Consider the following 23,406-nt stretch of genomic DNA (forward strand, 5'->3'; position numbering starts at 1 on the left):
ATTCTCATGAGTAAAATAATTTTTCAGCCCAACTATGTTGTTCTTCAAACCACAAAAGTAGAAAAGTTCTGTTCAGTTTTTATTTATTCTTATTCAGACTGATAATCTCATGGAGGCTTTTAGACTCATTGACCAGTTTGGTTCTTTATTTTGAGGTTGGAGGAACTTCTGCTGCACGAGTTCCTTCAGTTTTCTCTAATCAGGAGAAGAAGACACTGTTTTAAGGAGCTTAAGTCTCTGATGGAGTTTTCTAACTTACAGTTTCCACTGAAACCTCATTAGAGAAGAAGTTTTAAAGATATAATCAGGGAGACAGGAGACAAAGAAAGTAAAATCCTGACATTCCTTCAGTCATTGATGCTGTGTAGCTCAAGAACTGGACCCTCCAGAACCACACTGATGATCTCTGCTTCTGTTCCTGTGACAGCAGTTTAACCCCCTTAGATAAAACGAGTCACATGACCTCTTTATGGATCCAATAAACAGACAAACTGAAGTTTAACATGAAAATATCAATTTAATATCTGAGCCCAATGGAAAATAAAAGGACTTCAACACATTGATTTAACATCTGAGTCCAATAAAAGAAACAAACCCGACTGTAACGACTCTAAAAAGGAACAAACCCAAACAAAACATTTAAGCCCACATTCCTAAAAATGCTGATTTTATTTCAGCTGATGATAAAAACTAAAGCCATGATGGAGCCCAGAAGCAAGCGGTCCATCTAGAACCTCTTCAGTCGTCCACGATGCTCAGCAGCCCGCTCAGCTTCAGCCTGCAGGCCAGCTCCTCCTCTCTGCTCGCCAGGATCTGACGCTCCAGGTCCTGCAGCCTCCGAGCCAGCGGTACCGGAGGCGCTTTGGACCAGGAAGGCCCGTCCACACTCTGATCCAGCTCAGGCCTCTGGGAGGACAAGAAGACCAGAACTAACAGAATAAGCCCAGAAGAAGAATAAATGAAGGTAAGAAAGGACTGGTAAGGAGGAGAGGAGACCTGCGTGGCTGCAGCAGCGTCTTCGGTCCGGCCTGAAGGAGCAACCTTCATGGTGGTCGGTGAGGACAGCAGGGTGGAGGACGGCATGAAGAGCGGAGTGGACAGATGGTCCAACGGGTCGCTGTCCAGCCAGCGCCTCAGCTGCTCCAAGCTCCTGCACAGACGGAGCGTTAACGTGGTACCAGAACCTTGGAGAACCGTTCTGGAAACTTTATCACAGCTGCAGGACAGAAACTCAAACCTCTAAACGGGTTTTTATCTCAGATTCCTGCCTGTCCCCTTCACCTGATCCAGATGCAGCTCTGAGAAGTCAGAAGCATCTTGGTTCTGATTTAGGATACAAGTCCACTTCTTTGAGAACCCGATCAAATAAAAGCCCCAGGAGGAGGTTTATGAGACCCAACGGACCTCTGTACTGAACAGCTTCGACTTCCAGCTGCAGGAGAAACCAGAGCGTCTTCAGATCCATCAGACCCACAGGTCATCTGGTGGTTCTGATCCGGCTCAGACCCACAGGTCATCTGGTGGTTCTGATCCGGCTCAGACCCACAGGTCATCTTGTGGGGGTGCTGTGGGAGTCTGGGGCGTTTCTACAGGTTATATTTGTACGATGACTGTAAAACGAAGGTCTTTCTGTGAACTCCTGACTGAGATCTTTCATCTCTGGAGGATTTTCTCCTCATTTCCATTAAAACAGAAAAACATCAGAAGTGAAACCTGCAGAAAGATCTGAGGTCCGTTTGCAGAGGAACCGACACTCACTGCAAAAAGGAACTAAAAGTCAGTAAAATGTTATTGAAATGAGTTTATTTGTCCTTGATTTCAGCAGCTAAATAAGATTATCTGCCAATGGAAACTGCACCTTAAATAAGACGATGGAGATGAGTTGTTCCTCTTTTAAGAGCAAAAATCTTATTCCACTGGCAGATCATTTAAACTTGCTGCTCAAATCAAGGACAAATTCCCTCATTTCCAGAAAACTTTCCTTTTAGTTGCTTTTCTGCAGTGCAGTCAGCAGATTTTACTGATCTCTGCCTCTTGCTCTCAGCCTGTTCTTCCTCCAAGCTCTGCAGGACCTTGTGGGCCAGCAGCTCCTCTGCTGAGGGGCTGTGAGTGACGTCCAGACGGGGCCTCGGGGCCCCGGGGGCCTCCACCGAGCTCTGGAACAACCTCTGTCTGGGAGACGGAGCAGGAGGCGGCGCGCAGGGAGCCTGAGTCGCTCTGAGGGGAAACAGGGAGGAAAATAAAGAGTCTGGGTTCTTAAATCAAGTCAATATTTACACTTTAAATGCAGAAGAAGAGAATAATTAAAGTCTGGAGGAAAGTCATTTCTCTGTTTCATCATCAGCAGGAGGTCCAGACTTTATGAAGCACTCGAGAACCCAGAACATTTATTTTATTGTTCCTACCTGATCAGCTACAAAATAAACTTGTAATATTTTCATTAAAAATAAAATATTTCAGATTTCTGCAGGAAAGAGATGCAGAAATCATCCAAACCTGAAACAAGTTTATGATTATTCTTTTGGGCTCAATAGAAACTGACAGAAATAAATATATTTACCCATTCTGAGCAGTGAGAACCAGATTTGGGTCACACTTTCTGTAAAAATGCATATTTAACAAACTTTAATAAATGAATTAAAATCAGATTAAATTAAGGAGAAAGCAGAACTCCAGGGTATCAGAGGATAAATTCTTTGTGTTGCAGCAACATTTACTGTTTTAAGAATTTGTCGGTGATCATTTTGCCTTAATTAAAACTAAAAAGTTTCCGGGGCCGCACTCTGGACCCCTGATCCTCAGCAGCAGATATTCTTTTATCTCCCAGCAGCAGCTTTGTGAAGGTTGTGGAGAACCAGCAGCTCTGGAGGCTTTGTTCCAGAAAGCGTGTTGCTGTGGAGCAGCAGAGGTCAGGACGACTGACGGACGGATCCTAACGCTCCTCTCTGCTTTATCTCCTCTTCTAAAGTCAACAAGGTGGAAAACTAGCGTCTGTGAGGCTGTTTGGAGCAAAGAATGAGTCCTTCAGCCTCGCTTTGATCTCTTTTACAAACCCTGAAGCTGCTGGAAACATCTCTGGTATCAAAGAGGAGGATCTGAGCAGCTTCCTCACCCGTCCCTCTCCTGCTGCTGCTGCTTCTCTCTGTGGGTTTTTTCCACGGCCTGCGTCCACTCTTCAGGAGGTCTGAAACCCTCCAGAGAAGCTGTGGGGAAGTAAACCAGGATCTCGCCGTCCTCGGTCACTGCGTCTTTAAAAAGGAGGAAAACAGAGTTTATTTTAGGACACCTGAAGACCTGAAGGGACATTCACAAAATACATCCTGATTAAAGCTCCTGATTTCTTTCTGTTCAGCTCAGCAGCTGGAAGGAGAGATGCAGAGAGGAAAAACCGAGGCATGGATGGTCAGATGCACGGCCGGCTGGACATATGTGGGTAAACGGGGTCAAAGGTCAAAGATAAGAAGCATAAAAATATATTCCTATAAAAATGGTCGACTCTGAAAGACCTTCAGGAGGTCTGAGGGGAGACTGATCCTCTTTAACAGACCTCAGGAAGGTTTGGCTGTCTAGAAGAAAAGCTTCAGGAGGTGAGAGGAGGTTCTGGACCGCAGGTTTGGGTTTTTACCTCCACAGGCAGGAGGTCCGGGCGGCTGCCAGTCTTTCAGTTTGTGGTCCTTGAAGATCAGCACAACATCCTCCCAGGGAATCTGAACCCCCGGCTCTTCCAGGTCAGTGTTTCCGTCAGCTGGGCTGGATCGGGGGGGTCGGGGGTGTTGAGCCTGAAGTCGGACCCTTTCCAGAAGGTTCTCCAGCCGGGACATGAGGAGCGGCTGACTGTGACGTGAAGCTGGGATCTTAGCAGCGTAACCAAAGATGGAGGAGCAGAGATCCGGCCAGCAGTCTGAGAGCAAAGAGCAGCTAAATAAGCGCAGTCTTGATGTGACTCGCTGCATTTCTCCTCCTGGTTGGTCTCCTACCTGCAGCAGGTGTCTCCTCCCACTCTGGCAGCAGCAGACTGAGGATAACGCCACGCAGCCAGGAGAGATGCTGCGCAGAGTTCCAGCCCAGATGAGGGACCAACGCTCGGGTCTCCGGCTGACTGAACTCGGCGGGGGGCCACGACAGGCCGCAGAGGTCCTGGGAGGAGACTCTGTGGGCAACGTGAGCCAAGACGGCGTTATAGAGCCGGACGACAGGCGCCGCTTCCTGCCAGGGAAGCCGTGCGGCCGCCCGGTTCTGGAGGTTGGAGAAAACTCTGGGCCAGAACTCCTGGCTCAGACTGGCCTCCATGAGCTGCACCAGGGTTTGACAGGAGAGAGGGAGGGGGGGTGGAGAGCGGGCCAGCAGCCAGCGGACGGCCTGGATCAGCTGCAGATGGAGAGGAGAGGAAATGTTGTGAGGAAACATGTGAGGACTGATCAAACCGCCTCATGGTGGAAAACGTCTGTTTGCTGCAGCCAAAAACTGAAAGCCAACGATTCAGACACGTTCCAGCAGCTTTGGGTTTTATTCGTCTTACCTGCTTGGATCCCTGCAGGTCACTGGTTGAGTCTGGGATGAAGACCAGCATGTACTCTGAGATCAGCTCTTCCTCCATCAGAGTGTGCAGCATCAGGGCTGATAGACAAGAGAACATCAGAAAAAACTGAAACAACGTTCCACCGACTGAAAACGCCTTCATACGGTTCTGGTTCTGATCAACTTCCTCTAGTTTATGAGTGAGAAGAAAACTGAGACTATGTAAGAGACTCTTGGTAACAAAGATGGATGGATGCATGCATGAATGAGTGGATGCATGAAGGAGGGACAGATGGATGGAAGCATATAATCATCAGTCAATGTGTGGACAGACACTAGAATTCATGGCAGGAAGGATGGACGCATGGAGCCATGGCTGCACGTCTGGATGGAAACATGGAGGACGGCTGTCATCAGTCACCTTCCTCCAGCAGCACCGTGGTGCAAAGGCACCAAGACGACCAGAGGCAGCGGCTGTTCCAGCTGTTGATCTGCTGCAGCTGTTTGAGCTGAAGCAGAGCAGAGAGCAGAGGGATGTCCTGCTCCTCCTGCAGAGCTCCATGACGGAGAGGACAGGGAGCAGCATGATGATGGCCCTGGTGCTGCTGAGCTGGCAGCACTCTGTACAGACAGTAATAAATAAACATTTAAAAATAAAATTATATTAACAATATGAAAAGGAATAAGAGCAAAAGTCTCAACATGTGTTAAAAGCCAAGAAATAAAAATGTGTCTTAAGGTGTGTTTTAAAAGTGGACAATAAAGGGGAACTTCTAATATAGAACAGCAGAATGTTCCATAACTCAGGAGCAGCAACACTAAAAGCTCCGTCTCGTCTGAGCTTAAGTTTAGATCTCAGTTCCTCCAGGAGCAGCTGGTCAGCTGACCTGAGGCAACGAGCAGGAGAGGATGGGTGAAACAACTCAGAGAGGTAAGATGGGGAAAGACCACGTAAACTTTTAAAAACAAATAAAATAAAATAAAATGAACTTTAAAATTCACAGAGAGCCAGTGGAGGGAAGCCAGGATAGAGGTGATGTTCTCCTTCCTCCTAACTCCAGTTAAAAGACCAGCAGCAGCGTTCTGGACCAACTGGAGATGCTTAAGGGACGACTGGCTGAGTGTAGAGAGCATTACAGTAATAGAGTTGTAATAAAGGCATGAATTACTGCTTAGAAATGTTGTTTTAAGAAAATCAGCTTTATCTTTAAAAGCTGCCTAAGGTGATGAAAACTGGACTTATCCACTGATCCAACCTGTGATCTAGTTTAAGATCACTGTCTGTTTTAAAACCCAAGTTAGAAACAGTCTGCCTGTAGTGAGGCTCCAAGGGGCCCAAATCAAGAGGAGATGGTTCACAGGAGCTGCTGGGACAAAACACCATCACCTCTGTTTACTTGTCATTTAAAGTTAAAAAGTTTAAAACCATCCACACTTTAATTGACTTTCAGAAAGTAGTTTGAGCTTATCAATAAAAATTTTCAGTATGATAAGAAAGAGTTTTTCTAAAATCTTGGGAAATTGTGAAAATAGAGAAACAAGCTTATAAATAGTGAATCGGTGTCTATTTCTAGTTTAGTATAATGATGAATTTTCAGTTTTTATTGGAAAGAGACGTTACAGATGTGAGTCAGTGGTTTAGCAATTGCGTCAATAAATCTTTTGACTGTTTTCATATCAATGGCATGACAGTCAATGGATGTTTTATTTTTACATTTGTTAACAACTATGATCTCTCTCCCTTCCACTACTGTGAGCAACACTGAATTTGGATTTTTTTTATTTTATTATTGCAGTCCATCATTGCAGCTCTCCGTTATGCCAGGATGAGGGATTTTTTTTCTGCCAGTTTTGGGCACGAAATACATATTTAATGTATAAACCATACTGACATGTCTTGAATAATTACGTTGTTGCCAATAAAATATTTTGAAAAAAATTGTTGTATTTACTCACTTATAAATAAACAACAATGCATTCATACTCAAATAAAGCTGTTTTTGAGTCTTTTTCGTGCATTTTGCATAATTTACAGACTTTTTGAAGAAATTTAAAAAATGTATTTATTTATTTAAGAATTTTTATTCTAAACTTAAGCTTAAACCACTTTTAAACCAGAGAGTTGTCTTTATTCTTGTGAATAGAAATTAAGTTTAAAAAAAAAAAAGTTTTACTATTTGGCCTTAAGAGATCAGGTGTCCGGTCAAAAAGCCAAATATTTAAAAATGTGTATCAGTGAAGGATCATGTATCCAGAATAAAATATATGCATCAGTTTATTACATTAACATATTTTATGTAGATTTTATATTTATGCCAATAAGCAAATTTGGCTTAAATAAGACATCCTGTGATGTGTTTGCAGTGGTTTGAGTTTAAATCAATGAAACAAAACTAAACAAGAAACATATCAGTAGTTTTAAAATAGTGCAGATTAAATAGTTTCATGTAATGAAATTTTGTTTTTCTCTCTGTTTGGAAGAGAAAGTGGTACAACATTGATGGTATTCTGTTTTATTGTTTTCCTTCAAGATGAAGGCCTCCTTCACTTTGATTAACATCCGTCCAGAAAGATGATTCCCAAGAGCTAAAAACAGGATCAGCTGTTTTATGATTTTTGGTTCCAGTTTTAACCACTAGAGGGGAGTGTTGGAAAAGGAATGGGCTGTTCAGACAGATTGTCAAGATGACTGACAGATATGTACAGTACATGTAACCCCTGCTGCATTTACTGATGTATGTTGATGAAAATCATTATTATTTTTTTGAGGACTTGTTTTATTATCAGTCACCGTTACATCAACCCTGCAGCTTTTCTACAGTAAAAGGCTTAAAAAATCAGGAAATAGACCACATTTGTTAAGTTAATTGTTTATTAATCAGAGCTGAGCAGAAAGTCTCTGTAAAATGCCTCTAATTGATTATTAATAATTACCAGAACTTCTCTGTGGTGATGGACAGAGCCTGTGCTTTCTACAGACATGTATCATGTAAAAAGTAGTTAATTCTCATTATCTAAAGTTCTAAAGTCCTTACACTGGCTCCCTGTATCTCAGAGAATAGACTTTAAAATACTTCTGTTAGTCTATAAATCTCTGAATGGCTTAGCACCTAAATACATCACAGACTTGTTATCAGGGTATCAACCCTCCAGACCACTCAAGTCTTCTGGCTCCAGCCTACTCTGCATACCTAGAACCAGAACCAGACATGGAGAAGCAGCATTTAATGCTCCCCTTTTCTGGAACAACATTCCAGGAAACTGTAAAAGTGTTGAAAGTCTGAGTTCCTTTAAATTGAGATTAAAAACACATTTGTTTAGGATTGCTTTTGACTGTTCAAGTTAAACTGTTTTACTGAAACATCTTAAGTGCAACTTTGTAGTCCAACTGTTTTTAATGTTTGCTTTTAGTTTCTGTTCTCCCATGTTCTATTTTGTTTCTACATTTTATTCCTACTTGCTTTTATTCTGTTTTATTTTCCTATATCATTTTCATGTAAAGCACTTTGCATTGTCTCTCAAAATGTGCTATATAAATACATTTGCATTGCCTTATCAAAGGAGTTTTATTATTTCCTATTAATTCTATTAAGAGAATCTTATTTTAAACATGCTTTTCTTTTCGATCTAAAAAACCAAAAAATAATCGATCTAAAAATCTAAAAAATAATCTTGGGTAAAGACTGGTTTCAGTGTTAATCTGTAGAGTTGATTTAAGGTCAGAGTTTTGGCTCACAGTTATAGTTTGGCAAAGTTAAAGGAAACATCAGTGTGTGGGTGTGCTGGACCTGCTGAACCAGTTTCTGCTGTTTTCATTTTATTCTTCATGTTTCCAGAGAACTCACTGTGTGAATCAAACCAGAAACTAACCTGAGGAGAAAATGTGGTTTATAGAACGGTAATAAAGGAGAGTCATCAAACTGATCTTGTTTTCCCAAACCTCTCTTCACTCTCCTCAGTATTTAGCTCCTTGGTCTCTATTGATCAGTGCTGGTTTCTTCCATTGTGCTCATCCCAGTTCAAGATCCGGTTCTTTTTATGTCATTATTATAAGTTTGTTTTAATTATAATGTTATAAACAAATATATAGTAATAGAACTTTGTTTTTTTTCCCTCTACTTCACATCTTCCTACAAACCTCACTTAAAAACATGTTCATCCTCTTTTCTGTTAAATGCTTGGATCTATTATTAATTTCAGATTTAAATAAATTCACTCTGTATTTGTTGGATGATAAACTAACTCAATGCATCATTATTAATTATTTTTACATTATGTAGACTCTCCTTATTTTGCCTGTGTTCCACAGACCCCACTGTGGACTACAGGGGAATCAGTAAACCCAGCAGTGATTTCAGGACTCGCCACTCTTAAATAAATGTAAATAATTGCAAATATCTGCATTCTTTACCCCATGTAGGAATAAACTTATATCTGGATATCAGGAGCTGGAAGCGTGATGCACTAAAAGTATAAATTAATTTTTATCCAGTTCAGATCAGTCTGTCTATAGAGCAACAACATCTGTGTTCACATAGATTTTCACCAGTTGATCTCTCCATGATTTAATCTGTCCTACCTGTCCAGGCTTGGTTGGATCACATTCCTCCAGCTGCTCTGATCAAACCCAGAACAATGAAAACTGGTTTTACTTTGAGACGTTAGATTAATAGCAGAGGGAAATGTTAGTTAGCTTTCAGTTTGTCCAGAGAAACAGTTTCAGTGAGTTGTGAGGAAAACTTTTTGAGAGGATTTGATGATTGTAAATATAGGAAGATGGAACTGTTTGCTGTGTTTGTGTTCCTCCTCTATGGTAAGATCTTCTTCCTCTCTACAAGCTTAATTTTATTCAGGTGACCTTCATTTTTCCTTTGCTAAGGTAATGACCAGGTACATTTACACATTCAGTAATAATTTAAAATATAGAAGCTTGCCTTCAAATGGAAAAGTCTGTCATTTTTCTCAATTTACTGTGAATAAAGTAATTCTCAAAAACAGCCTAAATAAAATATGGCAAATAAAGATTATCTTGATAGTAACTGTGTGGTATATTATGCAGAGACGTATGTGGTGTCCTTGTAGCTTTATGTCCTTACAGAATTCTGACAGTAAATGGTGCCAAAGTAAAATTCAGCCCTCAGCATACAGGGACAAATACTGGAATGGCTAATTGTCATTAGATTTTGTCCAGACTGATTCCTAATGAGCTGAACGTTCTCTTTTACAGTGGAAACATTTCTGGATCACTGTATCATGCTAATTTATTAGTTTCTCTTTTTGCTGTTTGTCTCCTTCACCTGAGTAGCAGGTCTGGGTCTCGTTTTTGGTCTTTAGAAAACATCAAATACGTCATTATCAGTTTGTTATAAATTTAACTAGTTCCTTAATTGTAGACTCTGCATATTCTGGTTGTGCTTCAAGAGATCAGACTTCAGGGTTCAACAGAAAACCAAGCAGTGAGTTCAGCGGATGACAAAAAAATTTATTTTCAAATATCTGCATCCTTTATTCTATATAAGAATAACTTTACATCTGGATGTCAGCAGCTGAAGGCATGATGAAGACAGAAATTAAATTTAAATCAGTTCAAATCAGTCTGTATATAAAGTTCCAGTTAACCATCATGTGTAACACCACTGGGAGATGTGGATGTTATGTGGGGGTTTAATCACAATAATTTTGTGCAAAACAAACCCTCTGTAACTGTAACATGGCTGCCTGCCAACCCTCCTGTACGGAATGCCAAAGTACCCAAAATTAAGTAACTATCCATCCGTCCATCCATTTTCTAACATGCTTGTCCCTTGTGGGGAAGTGAGGTGTGCTGGTACCTATCTCCAGCTGTCAATGGGCGAGAGGCGGGGGTCATCCTGGACAGGTCTATCGCAGGATTAAGTATCTAAATAAATAATTATAAAATAATAATCTTCTTGAATAAATTGGATACATTTACAAAGTAATAATGAAATTGTGAAATAACGGAATGCTTATAAAATTATCATCTCATTGTTCAAAAATTGGTGTAATTAAATAATAATGCCTCAATAATAATTTATTTTGTGAAAAAAGAATGTGGAATAAATGTTAATATTATGATGAATTTTTTTTAAAGAATGAGAAATATTTAATAATGAGGAGGTAATACTTTTGTATGCACCGTCAGCGTTGTAGTTCAGACCAATATATACCACCATATTTGTTATTGCTACCATTTGAGTTTGAATGACCTATTATTAAAATTATAATAGCAAATTATAGTTAATAATAATAATCATATATAAACAGTTTTCTGGCATAATATTATATAAGCACTTGAAAAATCACGAGCAAGAAAATGTCAAGCGACAGAAACGGAGAGAGAAGACAAAACTTCTCTCATTGCCCCAACAGAAAGTGCAATTAAGACCTTGAATGAACCCAGTAAATTTATCCCATTAAAAAGTGTTATTTAAGATAAGATACAGGCCAGTTCTTACAAAGCCTTGTGAAACATTTGGAGAAACGCCTGTCCTTCCAAGATGAGGACCTCAGCATCCTTGATCAGAGTAAATGGCCATCAAAGCCCAGCATCCACCATGGTAAAGAACAAATTACACAACTGTGCAAGCAATTTAACTTGAGCACAGACCAAGCATTGAGTGGAATGTGGGAGCTACTGGAGGAGCCCAGTAGTGAGCCCAAGGATCTAAAACCACTCATGAACTGCATGAAAACATTCCCTGTAAGTACAGCAGAGTGTGAGAGGAACTTTAGCCTCATGAACAATGTAAGCTCTGACAAGAGGGCTGTCCTGCTGATCTCAAACATATCAAACCTGATGATGATTAATATCAAACCTGATGATGATTAATATCAAACCTGATGATGATTAATATCAAACCTGATGACGATTAATATCAATGGCCCGCCTACTTCCAAGTTTGATCCGAGAAAGTATACAAGGATCTGGTTGAAGAGCCATCGGCCTCTTCTGTGCAGTCTAGACAGTGCAAGTCTGTCTGGAATATACTGTAGTATGATCTAAGGTTACTGGGCTGAAAGAGTATACTGTTGATGTGTTGTAAATGCATATGTATTTTTTTCAAATGTTATTTTTTTGTTACGAGTTGTATTACATATTGTTATAATTTGAATGATGATGATGAATGATTTTACTTTCATGTGGGCTGCCTGTGTGATCAGTAATACATACAAACTGCTCCTGATAATAGTGACACACTCCGTCCCACAGTAACTGTTGCTAATCAGCTTACAAAAGAGTCCATCCATGGACTCATGAATAAGGAATAGTTCACTCAAATGTATATTTGCCTCTTACTAGTTTGCGGGCCAGTATTGGTTTAGTTATTTCATAATACTTCTCTGAGATCAAGTAGCAGAAATTATGTTACAATAAACAAACATGACTACAAAAACTAAATAGAGCAGTCTTTCACGTGATTGTTTCTAAAACAGGGCATTTTTCTGGGCTGCGTTAAAAAAGGGCAAAAACTGTGAGAATACCCAAAATACTAGGGACCACTACACTACTGCCTAGAGACGTTTCTTCTCCAGCAGGCACCCACCAGAGATATTTCATATATTTCATGCTATGATGGGCACCATGGTTCTTTTAAGTTTTATCATGACTAGAATCAGTACATTAAAATTTGTAGAAAAGATTTGTTCACCAAATTATTAGTTTATATATCAACATTTTTGTTTCCTTTAAAATAGGCAATAAGCATGGCTTTGGTGAAAATAAGTGTGCTATTGATATAACTTCAACTGCCTGTTTTGTTTTGTTACTGATTTATGCAGTATAGAAGTGAGTGACTCAGCAACTGTGCTGGATGTGGTGGCACTGTTTCTGCCAGTCACTGCTAGATGTATCAGGACGTGAATAAGCACGCATCCCCAGCAAGTGAAAGAAACAAATAAATGTTTTGTAATGTTTAATGGTTTTTAAATCAGTTTTACTGCATTCAAATAAAAACAATACATGTTTAAATTGGCAAAAATAAAAAGTAAAATTAGAAACAAACAGTTATGAAAACTGTGAATTTTTATATTAATGAAATATTAATTTAAATGCCACCAAGGCTTTATTGATGTTTAGTGGAAAATCAAATATTAACGTATTTTTCAGATTATAAATCGCTCTAGAAAATAAGTCGCATCAGTCAAAAAATGTGTCATAAACAGGAAAAAACACATATAAAACACACTTGACTATAGGTTGCACCGGACTATAAGTCATATTTATTTAGAAATTCCTTTCACACAATCCAAGACAAAAACTGACATTTAATCTGGTACGGTAATTTATTCAATTACACAGCTGCATCTGCAATCAACTGAATAACATGGGACATACTCGGGAGGTTGAATGGGGTAAATAAACATAAGAAGTCAGCATCTCCAACCCGGAAAATTCTCGTCAGCGCGTTTCAGCGTAATGGCCCATTATGCTAAAAGTTGTCAAAATTACGCTGAAATTAGACCGTGAGGGTAAAGGTGCTACATGCTAAGCTAACCGTACAACATGGATGTTTGAAAGCAACATAAAGATCATGTGCCTCAGTGAAGTTGTGAAGTTCCTGGACAACAGAGCTGTAAGCTAGCGTTATTTATTAGCTTCACGGACACAGTGGCGTCTCCAGAAATGTTTCATGGGGGGGGCCAGATGGGGCCCCTCAAACTCTGGCACTGAGTTTGAGGGTGGCACTGAAACTAAAGCCATAATTTCAGGATTTTATTCTACTGTTGTAGTAAAGCTGCCTGTAGAAAACTATCAGAAAGACTCCACTGTGTGAATGCATACTGAAACAATGAAACAACAAACAAACATGTTCAGTTTTGTTGTCTATAAGTTAATGTTTAAATTCACTCTTAAGTGGAACAGGAGCAACGGATAGTTTTCACACGCCCAGAGCGACCTCTTCCAGCTATAGACCATAATGTTTACTAGATTAGAATGGTCAATATAAATTAGCATTTAAAACTGATATATAAGTTGCATCTGAATATAAGTTGCAGGATCAGTCAAGCGATGAAAAAAAGTGCCACTTATAGTCTGAAAAATACAATAAGTTAAGAACAAGTCATGCCAACATACAGATTCAAAGTTCTGTGTGGTCTCCTTTAAGAATATAAAACAACAAATATAGAAGATCAAGAAACCAAATAAAATATATTGTTACACACATCTATAATAAATAGTCTGTCTAGTTATCCCTGTTATTCCTCTTTTTTTCCTGTCTCCTCTTCCCTCAGTTTTTTTTTCGTGTAGCTTGACTCGTGAGATACAGATAGCAGATATCATCCTCTGTGCTGTCCGTTCCACTTACACACTCCATATCTTAACAAAATGTATTTATTTCATCATGCTGAATTAAATTATGTCTTTTGTTTATTTCTCCTTTCAGCCTCTGAAGAGTCTTTGACTGTGACAGTGGAGGTTTATAAAGGGGAAGAATCTGTAGTGCTGCCCTGCCAGTACAGCAAAGTAATAGAAGATTTTGTTACAGTGAAATGGAGCCGCTTTGATCTCAATCCGAATATTGTCCATAAAAGGCAAGAAGCAGATGACCTACGTGAACAAAATCCGCTTTTCAAAAGACGGACATCAATGAGACCTGATGCTCTAGACATCGGTGACTTCAGCCTCACTCTGAAAGAACCACAACTGTCTGACAGTGGGATCTACATCTGCAGCCTTGGTGATAAAGAAGAAATAATTCTGTCGGACATCCAGCTGCATGTCAGAGGTCAGCTACCTCGATGTTAACACACACATAGTATATTTAGATTATGTCTATTGTTCCCTTGAAGCTGCACGCATGCACAACAGCGTCTGCATCTGGATTCAGCGTATACAACAAATCCATGCTGCACAGTAAATAAAATCCAAGCTGAACTACAAAATAACAAACCAAGTTATTTTGTAATTCTGGTGAAATTGTTCACAGCCCCACTCTGTGTACGCCAGGTACTGATTGGAGAGTTCATTGATGGGTGGGGCAGACGCCTTTATAGTTGTGCAGGTTAAGTTGTGCGTCTTAGTTACTCCTGCTTCATGTCGGCTGTTAGTGTGGTTCTGTTTTTGGGATATATCATCTGAGGCTGTAAGTGCCGTTTTTTAACCAATTTGTACTTTGTCGCTCCATGAATTTGGTTGTTTTTTTAATACTACACCTGCTGTTTCAGCGCTGCTGCTCCGCTGGTGTTATCAGCTGCTGTTAAAGTCCTTTGCAGCGCACGGCTTCTTCTTTAGCATGATCCCTACTCTGAATAAAACATGCTAAATGGCTCATAAAAAATACATGATTTTCATGTAATCATAATACATAGAGAACATATTCAGTAAATGTTAGTCACTAGTGAATTCTCCTGTTAACTGTTAGTGTGTTATAACAAAGTCAACAGTCAACAGTCAACAACTCAGCCATGAAGTGATAAAATCACAGAACGATGTCAGCAGATGCTGAAGTGAGGAAACATAACGCAGGTGTTTAAACTGAGGTTTTGTCATCATGATAGGATGGTGATAAAAACAACAGAGAAAAGCCTTTGTGTCTGATACTAAGTGAACTGTAGGACTACATGATAATATAAATTGAAGCATTATGAAAAAATAAAACAAATTTAGGAAATGGAGATAAAAGGCTAGAACAATATGTGCAGATACATTTTTGCAGTTTATAAAGAAAGTGAAACATCAGTTTAACAGTTTAATTGTTCACCAGCCAAAATGTGAATACGTTAGTAGTTTTAACTTAGACATTTAAAAGATTTTTTTGTTGTGGATTCTCTCAGGATTTCTCCCTCTTGATGGTTTCCAGCTCAGATTTTTGAGTTTTTTGCTGAAGATCTGAGCATTAAAGCTTCTGCTGGACATGAGTCTGATCACACAGGAGGAAGCTACTTCTAGTTTATTCATCCTGAAAAGATGTTAGAGGATCTTTAAAGATCTGCTGAACATGGCAGAAAATCTGTGTTCATCTGTTATTATGCTTCATTTAGTTATTTAAAATACCTGAATAGATTTGTGAATAACAGACCTTCTTTCAAACTGCCTGCAGATTATAGGAACACTGAACAGTATCTAAAGCCCAAACAATCATTCTCTCTTGAAATAGTTAAGAAGCTTTCATGCCAGGAAGTAAATGTTCACCATGGTTTATAGTCACTTAGAGCCTTGTCTCCTTTAATATGACATCTTGGTACAATAACAAACCAATCAGGTGATCAATCAGTAAGATTATTGCTCAGAACAGCTAGAAATGATACGACCAATCCCTGCTGAAGCCATCAGGTCAATAAAGACTCCTCTCCTCCTCTTTACTCTTTGGTTCAGTTGCTGCCATCTGGCAGAAGACATAAAGCACCGTTAGCATGAAAAACTGATCTATTTTATGCCAGCTGTAACATTTTTAAACAAGAAATACAGAAATAGTTTTTCACTTTTCTTAGACATGAATGGCTTTGTGTATCTATGTGCAGAGATTTTCAATAAATTAGTGTCAGGTTCAAACACATAAAACATTCATTAACAACACAAGAAAGAGAGACAACAATGAGGTTGATTTTCAAATAATCTTGCAAGGAGATCGAACGGAGATGCTTAATACAGATCTCCAAATCCGATCTGAAGCAAATCCGTCGCCTCCTCTCTATTTATTAGGAAAAGGAATCCCTGGTTCCATTGTGAATCTAAGGGGTAGGGATAAGCAAAAGAACTGTGACCTTCGAGATAAAACCAAGCAGTTCACACAGTGCAGCACTCCAGATGGCTGAATAGAGTTCATACAAACACTGATCATAGTCACAACATATTTCTCTGCTTTCTGCAGGCCTTCTGCAAATATAATAGAGAAATCTAAAACCTTAAAACTTCTTAGTAGTAAAGAGTAAATATATTTGATAAATGCAATGAAAATAGTAAATAACGTAAAATATGTATACATAGTAAGAATAATTCTATCAATTAGAAAATTATTGAAAAGTTTATTAAATTCAATTGCTCATTTCACTAAGTGAAACATTACATAGATTAAGACTGATATTTTAAGCCTTTACTTATTTTAATTATAAAGATTTTCTACTTACAGTTAATGAAAACATGACATTTAAAATTTGAATATTTTGACAGATCAGTAAAAAAACAGACTTGTTGGCTTAATGAAAACTATTAACCTGGTTAAATAGTATATTCAAAATGTCCCAAAACTAATTTGTGTTCAGCCAACACTAAATAAATAACTAGAATTGAATTGAGTTCTTAAAAATTTAACTATTTGGACAAACATGGTGCTCTGTGTAAATTCCAACTTGATATTTATTTTATTTTTTACCATTTAACAGTCACTTTGAGGAACTTCATAAAGAAGGCAGAAAAACAGCAAAATATTTTTTCACATATATCTTAGCAAACAGTGGCGTCTCTGGCATGATAAGTTAAGTGGGGCACAAAAACCCAGCACGTATTAGCAGCAACAAAATGTTTTTTGTGACGCATACAACCTGATTTTGACCAATGTTAAATTAAACAGGTAAATTAGCATAAACCAACATACTAGGAAATACATTTTTATAAAGAAAATATAAATAAAGGCTTAGTCAAAATGTTCATTTATTAAACAGAAAAGATTCACATCAATCCTTGAATGAGGTACCAAGGACAACCAATGCTTATTTAGTTTAAATTTCTTTAACTAGTTTTATTTTTTTTAATAATTCCTAAAATTTTTTCTAACTGTTATTTTCCAATGTTTTAATCATGCAAAGCACTTTGCATTATCTTTGTGCTGAAATTTGCTATACAAATAAATCTGCCTTGCCTATAGATGGTCACACTATCCGGCAGAACGTAAACGTAACGTGTCCAATTCAAGAATTTTGATTGGACGATCCGAGCTTGGGGCCAGATGATTTGTTCCCACAGCTGTCTACTAAGAGAGGTTGGGCATGCGACTGTAACAACAGATGTTCATTATTTAAACAAATGTTGGTGGGCTGGCCCCAACATAAAGACTCCTCAAGAGGATTTAGCTACTGAGCTTGTCAGTTTTATGGCAGACTTAGATAGACATGAACTGTTTGTAACAATTTTTTTTACAATATTGCTCTATTAAGAACGATCCTGTCCCACTGATTATTGCGAACATAGAGCTCAGTGACATCTGGTGGGGCCTGGCCCCACTGGCGCCAAATGCAGAGACACCACAGTTAATAACATTAAAGCTACAAATGATCTCAATGATCAGATATAACTGTAATATAACTTTTTAAAAGAAAACTGTCAGATACGTTAACATAAATATGAAGACTATAAAGTGTACCGTCTGGCTAAAATAAAACATGCACCAAAAACCTTTGATGTTTGTTTTCAATGTGTTATCTGAGCGATTATGTACTTTGCGGGAGTGATTATTGTTGTTCATAATGTGAAAAAAAAAGTAAAAAGACAAAGCATTTCTGAAGATGACATGTGTTTTTACATATGTGTAATCTTGCTTGTCAGACTACATTTTTATTAGTTTTAAGACTACGGATTGAGTACCAGTTATAAAAGTATTTAACAAACTGAGGGACAAGTGAACTCAACGGGGAGTTGGAGAAAAAAAACTGTGGCATGATGGGAAGAAGAAGACCGGAGAGCGGGAAAAAGAGGAAGGAGGACGCTGATGGAGACCCCAGTTTAGGAGAGCCGAGAACGAAGTTGGAGAAAGAACCGAGAAATAACCGAACTGTTCCAGGTTTTATTTCACGAGTTAACTCCACCATCGCAGTCATGACCTCTGAGGAGTTGAGGCGCGATGGAGGTAAAGAAACCGAGACGATAACTGCGGCTGATCTGAGGGAAACTGCTGCTGATGGTAGGAGGCGAGGTGACCATAGACATAATATAAGTTTATGAAGGTGACCGAGTGAACCTGGTGACATTAGATCCAGCGTTGATGAGGAGCTTCTCCGGGGTTAAGGTGGAGAAGTAACGATGGAGAGAAAACCGAGGTTTCCTTCGCTGGTGGAGCTTAAACCTGTTGGTGAGGCTCCGTTCATGCAGCGTCTGAACTGGGAGAAGAGGATTCTCGGTTGTTGTACCGTAGCTTCTACAGGCCTGCTACGAAAATTAAAGCGATACCGAACTGTGAGGTTGGACCCACGTGTTAGTGTTTAGTACTGTGTAATTTTTCCGTAAAAGAAATTTTTGGAAAAAGTTGTGAACTAGTTGCTTTATAAAAAAGAACAAAAAAAAGAATTGTTGAGAAAGGAAAAGAGTTCAAACTTTTTTTATAATTAGTTTATGTGAGATTTAAGTTTAAGCGGTAAGAGCCTATGTAGTTTATTTTATTATTTTTGCCCTTTAACAGGGTGGGTAGGCTGAGTTGGGGCTGAGCATTTATTTTTATTCATATATATATATATATATATATATATATATATATATATATATATATATATATATATATATATATATATATATATTTGAGTTTTCATTAAACAAAACTGTTTTCAGTAGCAGGTTGTCTGGAATTATTTAAGTTATTTCCCTTATATGTGTGGTGAATGGTGATCAGAGGAATTAGTCTTGACTTAAATTAAGGTATCTACCAGAATTTAACAAACCCAAAAAAGACATCCCACCAGTTTGTTTACGTTCTGGTCCCAGTTATTACGGGACAGGGCAGTGGGGTGCTACAAAAATATTTCAGACAGAAATGAAACATCTTTCATGTCTAAGATCTAACTGGTCTTTATGTTTTTCCATAGAAATATTTCCAACGTGGGCCGTAGTTCTGCTGGTTCTGCTGGTTCTTCTTGCTGTTTCTGGAGGCCTTTTATTTCATTTCAGACAATATTTATTATCAGGTAAGTTCCTTTTACAGCAGTATTAATGCTGATGTCTAACATGCTGAGGTTTTGAGTTTTCCTAGACAGATTGTGAACATTTCAGGCAGTGATGCTTCAGAGTTGCCATGGTTACACAGTCATTTACAATTATGGCCTGGATTTCACAACATGCTGAGCTTTCAGTGTTTCTGTGGTCAGGAACTGAGCCCCAATATACTGCTGTGGTGAATAAGAATACAAATAATGTTTACAATAGAAAGTAATTTAATCTTCCATCAACCATCCATTCATCCATCTGGTGATGAGAAGAGAACAGATTTAAAAGAAATGAAAGAAGTATTCACGCCACTTTAACTTCACGTTTTGTTACAATATAACTATATTTTCCTTTTAGTCCCTCAGTGGTGTCGTAGTGAGCTAAGTTGGAGGCTTTGGTACAATGGGCCCAGGTTTGAATCCTGGTGCCTCAGGAAGAGCCTCCAGCGTAAAAACTCCACCAAGTCTGTGTTTAAGTTGTAATGACTTGTTGTGATGAGCCGTGAATGAAGCAGCAGCTGAACAGAACTCACTGTAACTATATTTAAATTTTATGCAACAGAGCAACACAAAGTAACACATATTTATCAAGTGGAAGAATATAGAAATGTTTTACCAATTAAAATCAACAACCTATTAATATTTTATCATTAATTTGAATTGATCTTTCAGTGATATCACACCAACTAGTCTTTTAGGGATATCTTTCTACCAGATTTGCTCATTTAAAGACTGAAAACTTTCCACCTCAGTCTCAAGTCTCTTTCAGCCTCTAACAGGTTTCCTTCCAGGATTTTCCTGTTTTCAGCTCCATCCATCTTCCATCATCTCTGACCAGCTACCCTGTTCCTGCTGAAGAAAAGTTTCATGAACCCTTCTCTCTGCTTCATACCATCTTTTAGGACTTATGAGGCAATATTTCTGCTGTTGAAGCCTGAAAGTGACAAAATCCAGAATTGAAATTATAAACATAAAATTAATTTATTCATCAATTCATTTCTAAATAACATTTTAAATAGAAAAATCTGATATAATTTGAATCAGTTAAATTATATAATCATACAGAAATATTTTAATAAATTTTTATTTCCTTTAGTACAATACTTTAACTTCTTTCTGGGCGAAATAAAGTCTAACATCTGATTGGTTAACCTGCACAGCAGCTCAGCTACAGACCAATCACCTTCTCTACAGTGTTAGCCTCAGAGGGATTTAATTTGTAAGGCTGAGAAATAAATAAATTCAAGATGTGCTGCAGAACCTGACCATCAGATAAACAATGATTGAATAGTTATTTTAAAGTAAAATTTGAATATCAGACTTTAATAGTTAAAGTTCTCCGTCGCTGCGACGGATTTCAGTCATTTGGAAAACGAGCGCAAAAAGTTCAATCATTTTAACTTTTGGAAGAACATCTCAAACTGACCTGCATGAATGACAGTAGTGCTGGTCAAAGGTTTTCTTTGGATTTATGAACCAGCAGGTCAAAGTTCAGCGGATTGAACATCTGACAACAACTTCCCTTGGTAAGCGTGTCTATCTTCTCCTGCAATTAATTAATGAAGTATTTCTACCTGTGGCCATGTCACCTGTCAGCGTTTATTCAATTAATGAGCCTGTCAGTGTTTATTCCCTCCTTCCAGTACCTTAGCTGATAAACACGACGACCAATCAGGGATCTCCTCATGATTCACTTTTATGTTGTTTTTTTTAAAACTGAAAGTGTAACGCGCTAGCTCAGCTAATTTAGTATGACACGTTTTTTTAAAAAAAAGAAGAAGATGGAATGTGAAACAATGTCCCGCGTTAGACTGGGTCAGTTTCGGAAAAAAGGAAAATAAATATATAAATAAAATATTCTGAAACAGAAGGCAGAGCTGCAGTCAGAGTGGCTATCAGTCAATAAGCAGCAGCGTCCTCCTCATGATCAGCTGTGCACCGGGACACTCGCTAAATAAAATCACAAACATTTTGATGCTTACAGATTATAAGTAAACTACGTCAAAAAAAATAAAAATAAATAAACTGCAGCTAGGCTTCTCCAAATTGTCCTTAGGTGTGAGTGTGTGCATGAATGGTTGTTTGTCCTGTTTGTCTCTGTGTTGCCCTGCGACAGACTGGCGACCTGTCCAGGGTGTACCCCGCCTCTCGCCCAGTGAACACTGGAGATAGGCACCAGCAACCCCCGCGACCCCATGAGGGATAAAGCGGTTCGGAAAATGGATGGATGGATGGAAACTGCAGCTACAACATGGACTGGAGAACAGGTTATAACTGGGTGAGGCCAGAGAAAGGCGATTCTCAGAGAGTTTTTTTTATGAAGTTATTTTTCATGGAGCGTGATGTGAAGCAACATTATAGAAACAAGTCACAGCAGAAACAGCTGAGAAAGCCTCCTGTTGATCTATGGACTCATTTTACTCTAACCTAAAAACACCTGCCAGACAGACAAGGTGCAGCAGCCAAGATTTCCTTCAACAATATTTAACTTTATGCAAAACTTTAATAACATTTTTCTAGTTAAAAAATTTTTGTATTTAAAAGTAACTTAGCTTTTTTTCTGATAAACTTTGAGCAATTTTATTAAACTTTTTAAAAATGCAACATCCCATCCATCCATGGATTTTCTTTACCCGCTTTTCCGTACAGGAGCTGCGTCAAGCCGTATCTGATGGAGAAACGCGGCTCAACGTGACACAGGATCGTGTGGGGGGGGGGGGGGGGGGGGGGTTGACCATCTCCAGCAGTCAGTGGGCGAGAGGCGAGGACCACGCTGCTGTCTTTTGTACCAGTTTCAGTCTTTGAAGGGTTTTCTGGGGGACAGGGAAGGAAGGGAGTTGAAATAATAAAGTCGAGGTGAGTGGACTGTGGACCATTTTGGCTGAAGTGTGAAGGAAGAACTTGATGCTGCAAATATGAAAGTTAACCAGGTGATGTTCTGGATGTGGAAAGTGAAGGAGATGATGGGAGGCTGTCCAGGATGACACCAAGGCTCTGAAGCTGAAAGGTGGCAGAGATACAGGAATGGTCAATGGATATTTTAAAAGTACCATATTTGATTAAAGTGGACTTTGCACAATAAGCAAGTGAGGAAACTGATGTAGCATGACGTCCATGGTCCTAGGAATATATGGGCTGACTAGAATTTTTTCAGTCAAACTGATTATTTTTGCTTTAACTCCTGCGCTAATGCAAAGATAATGTTGAATTCGTCCATCCAGGTGTTGTAGGTTAATGAAGAGTGAGTTTAATTAAAGGACAAACACTGAGAGTTATCCTGAGTTTCTGACTGTCCTGCTGAACATTTCTGCGTCTCCTCTAACCTCTAAACACAAATCCATCCCATCATTACAGGCTGATGACATGAAGTCACTGAAAACATTTCTCTGCTTTTGACTCATCAGTTTTTCTCTCCTGTCAAATAGGACGCAGCAGTGATGTGGTTCATCATCTGTTGGTTAAGAAGCAGAAAGAATGTAGTGTTACCTCTCTACAAATAAATGATGAAAACTATTTTTCATCATTTATTTGTCGTTTAAAAGAGGTTTTGATCCCATTCCTGCTCTGTCAGCATCCGTTCTACAAACTCCTGGTCATAAAATCCTGACTTCCTCCTTGTGACTGAGGTGGTTCTCTCTGTGACTGAGGTGGTTCTCTCCTGGAGTTTTACTACTCATCATTACTCCAGACTTTTTGAATTGAGAAAGCTTCCTGGAGAGGAAGCGAAACGTCTTCAACTACGGAAAACAAGTCCAGTTGCTTTGTTTTTTACCTTTTTTTTTGGAATGACCATGACCTGGATGACTGAGAATCTTCACCAGCAGTTTTACTGAGGCTCCATTACTGTGAACATCAACATGATCATTTCTCCTGCTGTCTGTGCAGCTGATCTTTGTGTTTTTTTCAGTCTACAAGGTGGAGGTGGATTCAGGAGTGGAGTCTGTTCTGCTGCCCTTTAAGACTACAGTCAGTCTGTCTGAAGAAGTCACAGTAACGTGGAGAAACAACAGTGGCAGG

The 23,406-nt window shown here is 38.9% G+C and overlaps 1 protein-coding gene across 1 annotated transcript; it reads right to left on the minus strand.

The window, feature by feature from the left end:
* Window positions 1–578: 578 nt before the first annotated feature.
* LOC118556184 (germinal-center associated nuclear protein-like) lies at window positions 579–8,934 on the minus strand. The gene is made up of 9 exons (XM_036128794.1): window positions 8,930–8,934; window positions 4,940–5,139; window positions 4,520–4,617; window positions 3,978–4,368; window positions 3,626–3,901; window positions 3,113–3,248; window positions 2,032–2,217; window positions 997–1,150; window positions 579–906 (listed from the first exon to the last, which is right to left on the minus strand). Exons 1-9 carry the CDS (start codon window positions 8,932–8,934, stop codon window positions 739–741), a joined length of 1,614 nt encoding a protein of 537 aa, XP_035984687.1. The 3' UTR covers window positions 579–738.
* Between the last annotated feature and the right edge of the window lie 14,472 nt (window positions 8,935–23,406).

Source organism: Fundulus heteroclitus, unplaced genomic scaffold (genome assembly GCF_011125445.2).
Source record: "Fundulus heteroclitus isolate FHET01 unplaced genomic scaffold, MU-UCD_Fhet_4.1 scaffold_120, whole genome shotgun sequence".
NCBI classification, from domain to species: Eukaryota; Metazoa; Chordata; class Actinopteri; order Cyprinodontiformes; family Fundulidae; genus Fundulus; species Fundulus heteroclitus.